Raw genomic sequence first — 14,793 nt, forward strand, 5'->3', positions numbered from 1 at the left:
ACTTTAATGATGAGACAAGTTCAATATCATTATTATTTATATTTAAGTTAATTGGATTAGTACATCGTTGCCTATTATGGAACTGCATGAAAAGAGTTTTTTGGGTGTTCAACAATAAATAGTTCTTACAGAACCAGTTGTAAAGATCTGACAGTAAGCTGTTACATTTGGACTTCAAAGAAGTATCAGGTCCATGGACTATTACATTTATGTCGTCTGCAAATATCGTGAAATGTCCATCCGAGTTAACCGAGACAACATCGTTTACATAAATAAGAAAGAGAACAGGTCCTAAAATTGAGCCTTGCGGTACACCTATGTCAATATCGAGATAGTTGGATTTATGCGCCGCATTTGATAATTTTCCTTCTTCTGTTAAGCTGACGTATTTACGACGTGCAGTTAAATATGATGTTAACCAATTTAACGCACGTCCTTGAATGCCGTTATTTTTTAATTTATAAGATAAAATTTCGTGATTGTCACAGTCGAAAGCCCTGCTAAGACCACAAAATATCCCAACAGGACTCTCTCCAGTATCTATTAGAGATGTGAGAGTATCATAAAAGGAATGCATTGCTGTATGGGTAGATTTTTTGCACTGGAAACCATGTTGGTTACTAACAATCACTTTATTCGTCTGTAAAAATGAGTTAAGTCTTTGTAAATAACTGTATTCAATGTATATGCTCCTTGTATTTCCTTTTACATACCATTATTTCTTCTTATTTTTCTAATTTTAACTATTTTTCAACAGATTAAAATAGAAAAATCAATATGTTTTCTTACACGGTAATAGTTTGTATGAATGTATTATTCTTGAAATATCTAGGAAAAATCAATACGAATGTTATCTGCGTAAATCAGACAAATATTGGTTGTGTTGTTGATTCCAAACTCATTCCAAAACAATTATTAGGTGTATATTTATTTATTATATGTTGTAAATAATATACTTTATAATGAGAATCTTAATGATATAAATGAAGTAATAAAAGATCTCTATCACTGTTTAGAATATACTAATAAACATGAAGAATCGCAAAACGGAACATCAAAAACCAAATGGTGCCTAAAAACCAAATTTTACGAATATTTTTATAATTTTTGAATACCCAAGTTTAATAAACATATTTCATTTTACATATTATGAGACAGTTTATCAGGCAGCAAAATTTAAACGATTAGGTATATCGGTAAAAGCACAAAATCATGAATATTTCCCTTTATTTCTATATATTTATTTCTTTTATGTAGACTATTTATGCTCTTAAAGTTGTATATATTTTAAAAGTTGTTTATAACGCCATCAAATTAATTTACCAGAAAATTTGTTAACTAATAAAATTCTAACAACTTCTACACTATTATCTGAAAATTTAAATCACTCGTATTTACATAATGTGATAATAAAAATGTTATTTTAACAAAAATTAAGTTTTCATGTACTTTTAGTTTAAACATTGCTTGCCATAACATCTACGAGGTGAGTAAGGCTCATTTGAAGTACTCTTCAATGGTCCACTTGGTATTTTTGGAATCAAAATATTTTAGGTCCATCCGTTCAGCATCAATTCACTATATTACATCTTTGTCGTATCCATTTTACTGTACCCTAAACTTTTATTTTTTCTTATCCTCTTTCATCCGTCTCAAGATTTGATTAACAAAAACTAACATAAACGTTCTTTTGAAACCCACAATTTTTTTGTAAGACGACGCACATACAAACTATTACAATCTCTTTAGTTCCTAGACCATTTCTAAATTCAAATTGCTTATTACCTACCCATTCTAATTTCGCACAAAAGGAATGTGTACTCGGTTTTGTAAAATTCGTAAAAGTATCTTAAGTGTGTAGCTCATCAAACTAATCAGTCCAAAATCGGTGCATTTGGTCTGTTTTTCTTTGGTAATGTTATAAACAGTGACTCCAACCAATTATCTGGTATTTTTCTATCCTTATAATTTTGTTAAAGTAATAGGCCAGGGTGATAAGACAAAAATATACTCTGTTCGTGACACTTCAACAGCCAGGGTACTGATGAAGCGTTTTTTCGACAGGTAATACCTACAAGAACAAATTGCTTAGGATCTGGCGGCAATTTTCACTTATAAACAATTTAGTGTCAAAAACGGCCTTTTTCCCTTTTTTTTTTCAAATTAACGTAAAACAGTAAGAAGTATGGTTCTCTTAGTACAGACATCTTCGAGAGAATGGAAAAAGCTTTAAAATGGCGTATTACAAAGTTTAATACACTCATTTATTGTTAATATAATTGCGAAAAAAGGTCGAAATTTCAAAAAAATTAATTTCGCAATAACTATTGTAAAAAATAAGTACTTATAGGACTTTGAAATTTTTGTCAAATGAGGGTTCTTTGGTGCTTAATATGTGACAAAAATTTCAAAGCGATTCATTCAATTGTTTAAATTTTATTCAAACTGTTTATCCCAGATAGCTTTTTTTTGAATAACATACCTAAGTCAGAAAAAAATAATGTTAAAACCATTCTACAGGTGTAATGAAAGAGCATGAGCTAAACTTTCAAATTGGTTTAAAAAAGTGAATAAAAACGCTGGACCGAAGGGTCGCCCGAGAACTTTATCGTACCGATCTATTATCGTTATGGTACTAGATACTGGCATTCTATAAAAATAACAAAGTTACTCGTTATTTTGATATTTTAGAATTTCAAATTAGTTTATTTTTCTGAGAAATTAATAGTTTACATTATTTACATTTCATTCTATTTCGATTATGCCAGTCAAGATATTATCTCCGAATTCTATCCTACTGCATGGATTTTAAGGAAATTTTGGGAGTAGCCCAATCTCCTAATTCAAATTCAATCCTATATACTATGGCGCTTTTATCATGGGGGCGGTTCACACCACTTCTCAGGGGTGAAATATTTTTATTTTCGAATTACATGGAGAAAAAGGAAGATTTTTAAGAAAATTTAAAAATTCATTCTATAATTTGATCACATTTTCTACAAAAACCATTCATTTTAAACTCGTTCAACTTTTTGAAAGTAGAAGTAACACTATATTAAAAGGTATTGCAAAAGAAAAACAATACATTTAAATTATGTTGGATGGGGAGTTAACTCTTGAAGTTAAGTTGGAGCTATTATGATTTTTTTAATTTTTAGAAATTGATACATTTATCTCTTTAACGGAAGCCTTTTTCTTACGAACCGTAACTCGCAGAGAAATCCTGCGGACAGCAGGAGAACGAGAGGAACATTTTTTGTAAGAAAAGTGCTACACATTAACTCTGGCGCTCGCATTGACACCAATATGTCCACTTAGCTAATTTTGAAAAAATCCAACCCCCTTTGTTGATTTTATGTCAAAAGTTTTCAAAAAAGAAATAGTTTTCTTCGGTTTTTCGGCTTTAGTAAATATACCTGGTCCAGCTAGTCCCAAAAAGTGCTACAGTTTAACTCTTGAAGTTAAGTTGGAGATATTATGATTTTTTTAATTTTTAGAAATTGATACATTTATCTCTTTAACGGAATCTTTTTTCTTACGAATCCTAACTCGCAGAGAAATTCTGCGAACAGCAGAAGAACGAGAGGAAAATTTTATGTAAGAAAAGTGCTACACATTAAATGTATATACTTTTCATTTTTCCTTAAAGTACATTAGTCATATATTTTTTTACACCATATCTCGCTTAATTTGTATGTAACCGACATTTAACGGTGCTCGTTTTAAAGGCCTTTTCAAACACTACAAAAGGTGTTGGTAGCATTATACACCTAAAACCTACCGTTCCTCTGTTATTTTAAGTTGAATACACCAATTTGAGCATGCACCAAAAAACAAACTATTTTCACCTACCATATCTCTTTTTGTATTATAAATAGAACATTTACGAAGGAACGAATCTCTTTATTATTTATAATCTAAAAAATGTTTTATATAGTCTTTTTAGTTCGATGCATAGTTTTTAAGGTATTCACAAAAAATCCGTCCGAAAAGGTGTCATTTTTCAATGAAAATGACCAATTTTCAACTACGCATAACTCAAAAAGTATTGAGAAAAAGTATAGACCAGTTTTTGCTTAGACATAGGTTCTTTAGCCACTTCCATGCTTATTTTGACCAACAAATTTTCCACCCCCTTGAAGAAGTGGGAACCGCCCCAAGATAAAAGCGCCATAGTATATAGGGTAGATTTTGTTTCTTGAGCTATTCCCTACTTACTGTGAAAATATCAAGTACATCAATGTAGTAGGATTGAATTCGGGGCCATATACCCTCATTGACTGCCCTACAATAATGCTCTGCTATGATCGCGTGAGAGAGGACACACTTAAGATTATAGCAAAATTTCTATTTACCGTAACTTTTCGAGTTTTTGAGGTACAGCAACGAATTTTATGTCATTGGAAAGGTAATTTTGCATTATTTCAAAATATGTAAAAATATACAGGGCGCATCTAAAAAAATTAAGATTTTTTATTCATTTCCGGTTCAACCGGAAGCCATATTTTTGGTAAAATTTATTGTGAAAAGTACCATATATGTCTGCAAAATTTAAAATTTAAGTTTCTATTATGAAGGAAGTTACGGGCACTCAAACATTTTTTATAAAAAAATCATAACTCGCCTCCTATAGGGACTTAAGAAATCTGACTAATGTCATTCAATTTACCGATAGGATATCAAAAACATATCAAAAAATAAAAAAATTCCTTGGAGCCATTTTTGAGAAAATCTAGTTCAAATTTATGTCAAATTTTGACCCCTTAAATATAGGCAACCCGTAACTTTTTCTGAAAAACGATAACATTCTTCTTATAGCCCCATCTTTAGGCTATATAACGACGTTTTCAAATTAAATTTATCTTAAACAAGTTTTTAGATAGGTAGCGAAATGTGTCGGGTGGGCGGTCGGCCATGTTGGCCGCCATTTTGAATTTGGAAATGTCAAATTCCGTATTTTTATTTACCTATCGATGAGCTTACTTTGAGTTGAATTTCATTCATTTCGGTAAAAATTTGCAAAAATGGGCCCTAAATAACCCCCTATTTCGGTCCCCCTTTGAGAGGTTTTTTTTGAAAAGCTTAGTTTCTCGACAAAATTCTCTTAAACTTACTCATACCGAATTTCATCAAAATCGGTCCGGTAGTTTTTGCTGGGCGGTGACGACATACGTACGTACGTACATACTTCCGACATGTTTTTTATTTGCTTTTTAGACTCAGCGGGACTCAAAACGTCGAAAAAAAGTGAAATCTGAAAAAAATTTTTTTGCACGATCCTATAACTTTATCTATTATAGTTACTATACTACGTATATAGTACGATAAAGTAAAAAATGCAAAAGTATGTTCAATTTTTCCTTATAAACTTTTTATTTTTTTATATAATAAATTATATATATTTATTACAATTTTTCATCAATTATCATATAAATAACATTACTTGGTAGTTACGCACCTAAAAAACGGTAAAAAATAGATTTTTTTTGAAAACAGTTATTCAAAAAGTTTAAAGGATTCAAAAAAAGAAAAATTGACGATACTTTTGCGAAATTATTTATTATTAATAAATGCATTTTTTATTCACTTTATTTTAAACCAATTTGAAAGTTTAGTGCATGCTTTTTCATTTGACACCTGTAGAATGGTTCTAACATTATTTTTTTCTGACCTATGTTATTGCAAAAAAAGCTCTCTGGGATAAACAGTTTGAATAAAATTTAAACAATTGAATGAATCGCTTTGAAATTTTTGTCACATATTAAGCACCAAAGAACCCTCATTTGACAAAAATTTCAAATATACTTATTTTTACAATAGTTATTGCAAAAATATTAACAATAAATGAGTGTATTAAACTTTGTAATACACCATTTTAAAGCTTTTTCAATTCTGTCGAAGATGTTTGTACTAAGAAAACCATAAGTCTTACTGTTTTCCATTAATTTGCAAAAAAGGAAAAAAGACCGTTTTTTGACACTAAATTGTTTATAAATAAAAATGGCTGCCAAATCCTACGCAGGAAATAATCACAATTTGTTCTTACAGGTATTACCTGTCGAAAAAACGCTTATTACGCTGGACTATAAGTGTTAAGTACAGTCAGAAAAATGAAAGAATACCCATGAACGAACATATAAAACACGCTATATTTTCCTGTCACCGTGTCACAAAGAAAATTGTCCAGTGCAAGTACATGTAACAATAATTATGACATGTACTTGCGCTGGCCAATTTTTTGTGCGACACAGTGACAGGAAAATACAACGTGTTTTGTATGTTCGTTCATGGGTATTCTTTCATTTTTCCTACTGTAGGTAATGTTCTCCTCGTCCTATAAAGTTTAAGTATCTCAGCAGAGGTTTGATCTGATCCAGGTGCTCTATTATATTTGGCATGCTGTCTTGTTTTTCTGACTTCTGATTTCAGTATACTGGGACCTCTCTGTATACTGACCTTATGCTGTCTAACTGGTTGTCACATATAGGATGTGTATGTGTAGCATTTTTTCGAGAAGCATCTTCAAAAAGGTCACTGATGTATCTCTCCCATTATCACTGTTATTCGTGATCACAAATTTTTCCATCTGCGTTTTTAAGCATGTGAGCATTTTTTAGTTTTCTAATTCCGTAGTATATTTGAGTTTCTTGTGAAGGTTGAAACTGTCGTGTTTTTGTTAGGTCTTTTATTTCTTTATATGAGTTCTCAAGTCAAGATTCTTTGGCTATGGATTCTTCCATACCATTGCCTTAGATTTTTCAGCCATGGTGTTCTTCTTCTACCAGGACCACGTTTGCCTTGGATCTTTCCCTGAATGATCAGATGTAAAATATATCTTTCAGGGTGTCTCATAATGGGACCGAAGTATTCCATCTTGCGTCTCTTTATTATATTGACCAGTTGTGTTGTTTGGTTCAGCCGTCTAAGGACTTCCTCATTTCTAACTCTGTCGATCTAGGTCATTTTTAGTAGTCGTCTGTATACCTACATCTTAAAGACCAGTGCCGGATTAACCAATAGGCAATTGCCTAGGGGCATTGGCCCCAAAGGGGGCCTCGCAGGGCCCAAAACGAAAAACTAATAATTAGAATTAAATAAAAACTATAAAAAATATTGAAAAATTCAAATGTTGTTCTGAAGCTATTTCCTTGGGGCATTTTTATAATCAGTCAACGAAACCCGATTTGGGCTTCGAAACGTTAATAAAATCTTTTTTTGGTAAAATTGTGGCTTATTTCCCATTATAAATAGTTGATTAGAAAAATTCAAATATTGCGCAATACCATAAAAGTGATGGTGGATTTATAAAACTACAGTACAATGTTGTTCACATAGAAAGTCGTATGTTGTGGGAATAAATCGCTAATGGATGCCCTTTGCTTGAAGGAACTGACAGTACTACAGATGGAAATAAGAAAAAACATTCGAGAGAAGAGCAGAAAAACGCAAGAAAAAGCATAAGAAAGAAAATATCCTTAAGCAAGATCGAAAACAGAACCTAAACTTATTTAAACTCAATTTCACACGGAAATCCACAGCTAGTGAAGCTGGAATCAATAAAATGCACGTGATTAAACATAAATAAATGAGGAAAACATAGCTTCCATAACTGAAGAAGATGAAAAACATGTAACGACAGCTCTATTCCAGTTCAAGAAGTTAAAGAAATAGAAACCGAAAATTGAAGTTAAAGATAAATTGGATCCTAAATTCGGAAAACGACATAGGATTACAGAATACAATAACTGAAGAAGTACGGACATTTTAGATTGGGAAAGGTCTTCAGAATGTAAAAATCTTGATGGAAGTTTTTCAGCATCAAAAAGAAATTTTGAATGCATTACAAGATTTTTACACAATCTATGGTTTTTCAAAAATATATCAGTGGAAAAAAAATTAAGAGAGATTGGCTAACGTATTCTTCGTCAAATTGAATATCGTATTTTGGGTTTGTTTGTCAGCCTCTACCCACCGTTGGGAAGTTATGATCAAATGCTTAAATGAAACTCCACTAAGCGATCTCATTCGCCACGATCTAGTCCTTAAAAGAGCAAGCAGCACAAGATGGAATGCAAGTGCACATGCAACCAGACCTTTATCTAAAGGTTACAGCACTTTCGAATCTGCTCTTCATACTTTTGCTGAAGACACTAATCAGAAAGCTGAAACAGTTGATGAGGCTAAGCGCTTGTGTTGAAAGAAATGTCAAAAAAATAATGACTAACAAAAAAATTCATGATTTGCTTTGGGCAACAATTTTAGAACGAATCAGCGCTGTCAGTAAATCATTACAGAGAGAAGAGATTGAACTTTAAACTGTAGTTTAACTTCTAAATTCACTTTTGGAGTTCCTAATATCCCAAAGACATAATTTTGCTTACTACGACCAGAAGACCTGCGATCTACAATACTCTAAATATTCCGACGCGAGTAAACGAAAACGAGCCAGAAAACTACATTTTGATGATGCTAATTCCAATGAAGTTTTTCTACAGGGTGGACAAAAGTTAAAAGTTAAAACGTATCCACCAATGTCAGACAAGTTAATTACTGAGCTGAGTCGTCGGTTGACAGTGTACTTCAGTATTTGGTCTTTTGTGTGTTTTTAAAAATTGAGTAATACTCAAATAAATGAGTGTGCTTCAAAACTACATGAAAACTATTCTGATGATATTGAATCTGAACTTGAAGATGAACGAGAGCAGTTCAAATATTTTATAGCCCATATTCAAGACTTGCTAGGTTTGTTAAGGGGCCTCATAGCTTGGGTTGCCTAGGAGCCTCAAGATTCTTAATCCGGGACTGTTAAAGATTGTCAAGCGTTTAAGCATATAATCAGTTAGAGTCCACGCTTCTCCTCCATACAGTAGGACAGGAAAAATATAGAAATATGTTATTCAAACTCGAAGGTCAATACTAAGATCGTGATCGTGACTGAAAAGTACGTTTCTCATTTTTACAAAAGCAGTTCGGACTTGTTCTATTCGGCTTTTAATTTCTGCGGTTGGATCCCAGCTCTCATTGATACTACTGCCGAGATACACGAGTTTCTCTACTCTGTGCAGTGTGAAATCTCCGACTTTTATACCGTCATACTGTATATAATTTTGTTTGCTAACTATTTTTTGATCTTTTACAGCAAAATAATTCTTAAGTAAATAAAACTATTATTAGTCTAGGCGCCAAATAGAGGTCACCGTGTCCTTTTCAATTATGATGGACAAACTCAATGGTTTCTTAGGAATTTTTGGCTGCTGATTACGAACTTCGAGGGTGGATTTCGATCCGAGTGGTCAAAAAATAATTGTTATAAACAATTTAATAATTGTTTATAAGGCTCTGGCTCATAAATAAAAGAGATAAAAAAATGTTTTAAATAAAATGTGTTCCTTAATAAAAAACGAAGAATAAAACGTTTACTAAACTTAAATCCAACTCAAACTTGGAACTCAACATATTGTAAAATTAGTGCACAATGCCAATTGCAAATTGCAAAATAGGTATTTTTCGAAATTTTATCGATCGTAATTCGGCTTCTACATATGCAAGTGAGCCTTAGAAGGTCTCATTTTAAAGCTTAATTAATAGGCATCCAAACAAAGTTTGTTAAATTACTTTATCTTCATTTATTTTAAAATTATACTCGTTTGAAGTTATAATTATCTTAAAACAATTGTACATTAATTTGTTTATAAGGGTTTCAAGCAAATTTGAGCTATAAACATTTATACTTTAATTAACAATAATGATAGAAAAACTGAAAAGGAACATTTTAAGCTTACGAAAAGGTTCGTAAGTTTTTTTTTTGGCCAAGATATCGATATTTTGGCTACGAATCTCTTCACTTACTTGACTGTGAGCCGATCTTGCGCCTCATAGCGTGCCATTAAAATATCGATATCTTGGCCAAAAATAAACTTACGAACATTTTCATAAGCTCAAATTGTTCCTTTTGGGTTCTTCTATCATTATTGTTAATTAAAGTTAAATGTTTATAAGTAATTCAAATTTGCTTGAAACCCTTATAAAAAAGTAATGTACACTTTTTTTAAGAAAATTATAACTTCAAACGGGTATAACTTTAAAAGAAATGAAGATAAAGTAATTTAACAAACTTTGTTTGGAAGCCTATTAATTAAGCTTTAAAATGAGACCTTCTAAGGCATTTGCATGCGTAGAAGCCCAGATACGATCGATAAAACTTCGAAAAATACTTATTTTGTATTTTGCAATTTGCATTGTGCACAAATTTTACAATATCGTGCGTTCTAATTGTTGGATTTAAGTTTAGTAAACGTTTTTTTTTTTCTTCGTTTTTATCAAGGAACAAATTTTATTTGAAACATTTTTTTTTATCTCTTTTAGTTTATGAGCCGGAGCCTTATAAACAATTAAATTGTTTATAACAATTTTTTGACCACTCGGATCGAAATCCACCCTCGAAATTCGTAATCAGCAACCAAAAATCCATAAGAAACCGTTATTTGTCCATTAGAATTGAAAAGGACACGGTGACGGTGACCCCTCTGGCGCCTAGACTATATGTATCTTTTAGAATATGTACCTACTTATTTTAGTTTTAATTTTACTTAACAATATATTTATATTTAATTGCACAATTTTTTTATATTCTCTCAACTACTGTCCATATCAATTGCTTTTAGATCTGGTTGGTAATGAAAACTTCTCATCGGCTTGTAACTAATGCGAAACAATAAGAAGGTTCAAAAATCGTTTTGTAGTGTAAAGGCATTATCTAATAATAAACATCATTCTCTGGGGCACTCGTCATTTTATCGTGCTGTGAAGAACGAGCCTACTTACTTCCTAATTGAATCAGTTGAGTTGAAATCACTTTTTAGATCAGTTGGTGACTTACAGGACTACTTACAGAAGGTAATTGCGTATATCGTTAGTTCAGATTCTCTTATCCGCTTCTCAATAAGGATTAATAAGTATGTAATTTCGTTTAATAATCCGGTGCATGATCCTATTTTCTGATGATAAAAATTATCTCCACTAAGATATCAAACAAAAGTTTTAGTTAAATCGGAATTAAATAGTTTAATTTATGATCAATTTCTTTGTATCTATCTATAAATCTATAGTTATTGTTGTTTCTGTCACTATTAAAAAGGGATAAAATTATATTTATCCCTTATATCTATGAGAGGATCTAGCCACAGCTAACAGGTGAAAAAGTATAAACGCGGATTAAATAACGCGTCTTGCCTTGCCCTGAAAAAGCGCTTAGAAGCGGACCTATACCTACTAAACTTTTTTTGCATTTATACCGCACCAAATTATAATTATATATATATAATATATATATATATATATATATATATATATATATATATATATATATATATATATATATATATATATATAATAATAATATTATATATAATAATTAGCCTTCTTCGGCCCATCTTTGGACATAGGCCTCCCCAATCCTTTTCTATTCTTCTCTGTCTGTCGCTACAGTTATCCACCTAGAGCCCACGTGCTTCTTGACATCATCTGCCCATCTCATTTGTGGCCTTCCTCTGCTTCGTTTATATTCCCACGGTCTCCAATTTATGAGAATTTTGTTCCATCGGTCTTCTTTTTGTCTTATAGTGTGTCCGGTAAATCTCCATTTCAATTTTGCAACTTCTATATATCATCCCTAACTTTGGTTTTCTCTCTTATCCGCTCGTTTCTCTTTTTATCCATTAGTCTTATGTGCAACATTTGCCTTTTCATTGCTCTTTGCGTTTTTATGATCTTATCCATGTTTGCTTTTGTAAACGTCCACGTTTGGGAACCGTAAGTAAGAACAGGGAGTACGCATTGATTGTATACCTTAGTCTTAAGATGTTGTGGATATCTTTTGTTTTTAAGTATGTAGCTTAGTTTGCCAAATGCCTCCCATGCCAGTCTAACTCGTCTTTTGATCTCTGCTGTTTCATTTTCCTTGTTAAGTTTTATAATTTGACCCAGATATATTATATAATCGTGAACTTGTTCTATTTCATCTTGTCCGATCCTCAATGTAATGTCTTCATCTGTATTTGTTATGATTTTGGTCTTGCCAGGGCCGCCGCTAAAGTGTTGGCCGCCCCCTTCCAACACTTTAGTCGTTTCAACATAGGTACTAGTATTTAAAGAAATGTGCAGGAGATACATAACGATAATAATTTGTAAAATTTACTTATTCTATTTAACAGATATTATCTAAGGCCTCGTACAAATGCAGGCGGTTACGCCGGAATTTACCAGTTTAAACGCTGGTAAATCGCGTAAAACTTGCGGTTGCATGTGTACGATGTTGAGCGGTTGCATTTGTTTCTGTGTTAACTTGAACTGCGGCGGTTGGGTTTTTCAACTAATTAGTCCATGTCACTCCATGTGGTGAGACCACTCTGGTTTGAAAAAAATTCTGACTCTGTTTCTTTGCGGATTTCTATTCAAAAATGTCCCTTTTAAACAAATCTGATGGGTGCCGGGCGGAATTTTTGGCAGAAATTGTTTAAACAATTTTTTAAAACAAATACATAAGATCGTATTTTTTGCTCCCAAAAATATTTTTTTAGATTTTTTGTGTCATTTTAAACAAGAAAGGTATCGTGTAAAAATTTATACTTTTCGAGTTATAGTAAATCAGTACATAAAAACGCAAATCTAAATTAGCATTTTTGAGGTTGCCACATTGAAGTTTAAACATTCATTTTCAATATTCTGAAGAGAGATCGGGTCTAACTTCAATGTAGGCCGTTGTTTTTTAATTGTTAATTATGCGTAAAATCGCATATGGACCACGTAGATAAAAATATCTTAAAGTCCGAAGGCCGCCGATACTTTGAATTAAAGAGCATGCCCGGATACTTTATGACTACAGCTGCAAAAGGGATGTTCATATAATAAATAACATTTTCTGGCATTTTTGTTTAGACTGTGTGGAATATTAGAGTTTATAGAATTATCTGAATCTTTACTATTTGATTTTTTTAATTTATTTTCGTTTAAAAAAAGTATTATCATCAGTGGCCTGCTTTTGGCCGCCCCTATAATCGGCCGCCCGTGTGCGATGCACACTTTGCACACATGGTAGGGGCGGCCCTGGGTCTTGCTGTAATTCATATTAAGGCCTATCTTTCCGGCTTCTATGTCCTGTTCTTTCATCATTCCAAATAATTCTTCTTTTTTATCGGTTATCAATACGATGTCATCAGCGTATCTTAGGTGGTTCAAGCGTTGTCCACAAATTTTTATACCTTTTCTCCCGTTCTAAAGATTCTACAGGATGTCCAGCGAAATTCTCACAAACGAAGACCGGAGATTTCTCAGATAATTTTAAGACAGTTTAACCTAATTCACTTAGTCCGAAAATGCTTCAAGGAGCTAGAGCTCTTTGAAGATGGCGATTTCTAATAAGTTTTTTTTATGTACCCCCATTGAGAAACCATAAAAAAAGAAAAACGAAAACTGGTACGGTTATTTTATATCCTCTAGAGCAGAGATTAATCGATTCCATAAATTGCGAATTTCTAATACCAGTTATAGGCGCCCGTTTTGGGTAGATCAACGGTTATTTTAACGCATAACTTTTTTGCCTTTAACTTTTAAACATTTGTTATACTACATTATTAAATTGTGAGGTATTCTTAGTACCTACTGTTGCTTTATGTCGGTAGGATACACTGTTTTCTAGAAAAATCGATTTGAAAATATTTTGTTTTTTTTTGTCACGAAAGTTAAATTATTAGGTTGAAAAAAGATTATAGGACTTGTACACACCTTTAAAATATAGGTCAAACTGGCAACAGGTGAATGTTCTCAAATAACTTTGATAGTGTGTAAAATCATTTATTAAAATCAGCTAAGTACTTTCGGCATGTCGTATGCCATTTTTAGAGCTTCATCTTATAGGATAGGAGGTTATGAATGCCCCATGAACAGCGATTTGGAAGAGAGCCTCTTCCATATCACTACTATGGAAGAATAATTATTGTCGACTCAAAACTTATTTTAAAATAACTAAAGAGCCAAAGCCCCATTTATTAGGGTAAAAACCCCTTTTAAAATATTTAAATTCACATTTAAATGTGATTGTTAACTATGTAATAGCTACCTGCTTGTCGAAAATTTCAGTGGATTTTGTTTCATAAAAAAGGTTGTAATTATGTAGATAAATTTTCCAAATAAGGTGTATTGTTCTTTTTTAATAATAATGGTTCTCAGCGTTACTCTTGACTAATGATTTCGTTATCAATCCCATAGAAGTCAATAGCAATTTGAAAGTTGCATCAATGATATTATTATTCTCTCATTGAACAAATAATAATTATTGTTTACGGATATAAAGAGCTAAGTTGAACTGTATTATTTATAGACAAAATATCTCTGAATCATAATAATTTTCTTAAACAGTATATTCTTCAGATCCTGCAATATTGTTTTTAGTGCAGTGAAATTTTTGGTCAATTCATAATTATTAAGATTTTTTAGCGTGACAGCAGACTGGTTATTCTATAGTATTTTTGACAAGGGCCGATCGGGGCCCGGATTACGTACACTCGATACGCATCGTATCCGCCATGTTTTACTGTAGCGCCTTATGGGAAAACATGGCGGATACGATGCGTGTCGAGTGTACGTAATCCGGGCCCTGTTATGAGGTGGATGTGAGAGGTGGTGGCAGAAGATGATCAACAAAATTTAACGTTGAAAAAAGAAGGAAGATAAGCAATGAAATAAATTACAATTCGAAGGACCAACCACTAACGTGCGAATAAAAGAATACAAGCA

At 32.2% G+C, this 14,793-nt stretch overlaps 1 protein-coding gene across 8 annotated transcripts in view; it reads left to right on the forward strand.

Moving 5' to 3' along the window:
• LOC114337531 (facilitated trehalose transporter Tret1) overlaps positions 1–14,793 on the forward strand; it is a 74,960-nt gene that overhangs the window by 41,763 nt on the left and 18,404 nt on the right. The window contains exon 1 of one of the 8 annotated variants that reach the window (XM_028287994.2): positions 10,668–10,896. The exons of the other annotated variants lie outside the window; for them this stretch is intronic. Within the exon in view, the coding sequence (XP_028143795.1) occupies positions 10,705–10,896 (192 nt within the window). The 5' untranslated portion in view covers positions 10,668–10,704. Of the gene's footprint in view, positions 1–10,667; positions 10,897–14,793 lie in introns of those variants that run through there. 8 annotated transcript variants of the gene reach the window in all.

This window comes from Diabrotica virgifera, chromosome 2 (assembly GCF_917563875.1).
Source record: "Diabrotica virgifera virgifera chromosome 2, PGI_DIABVI_V3a".
Taxonomy (NCBI): domain Eukaryota; kingdom Metazoa; phylum Arthropoda; class Insecta; order Coleoptera; family Chrysomelidae; genus Diabrotica; species Diabrotica virgifera.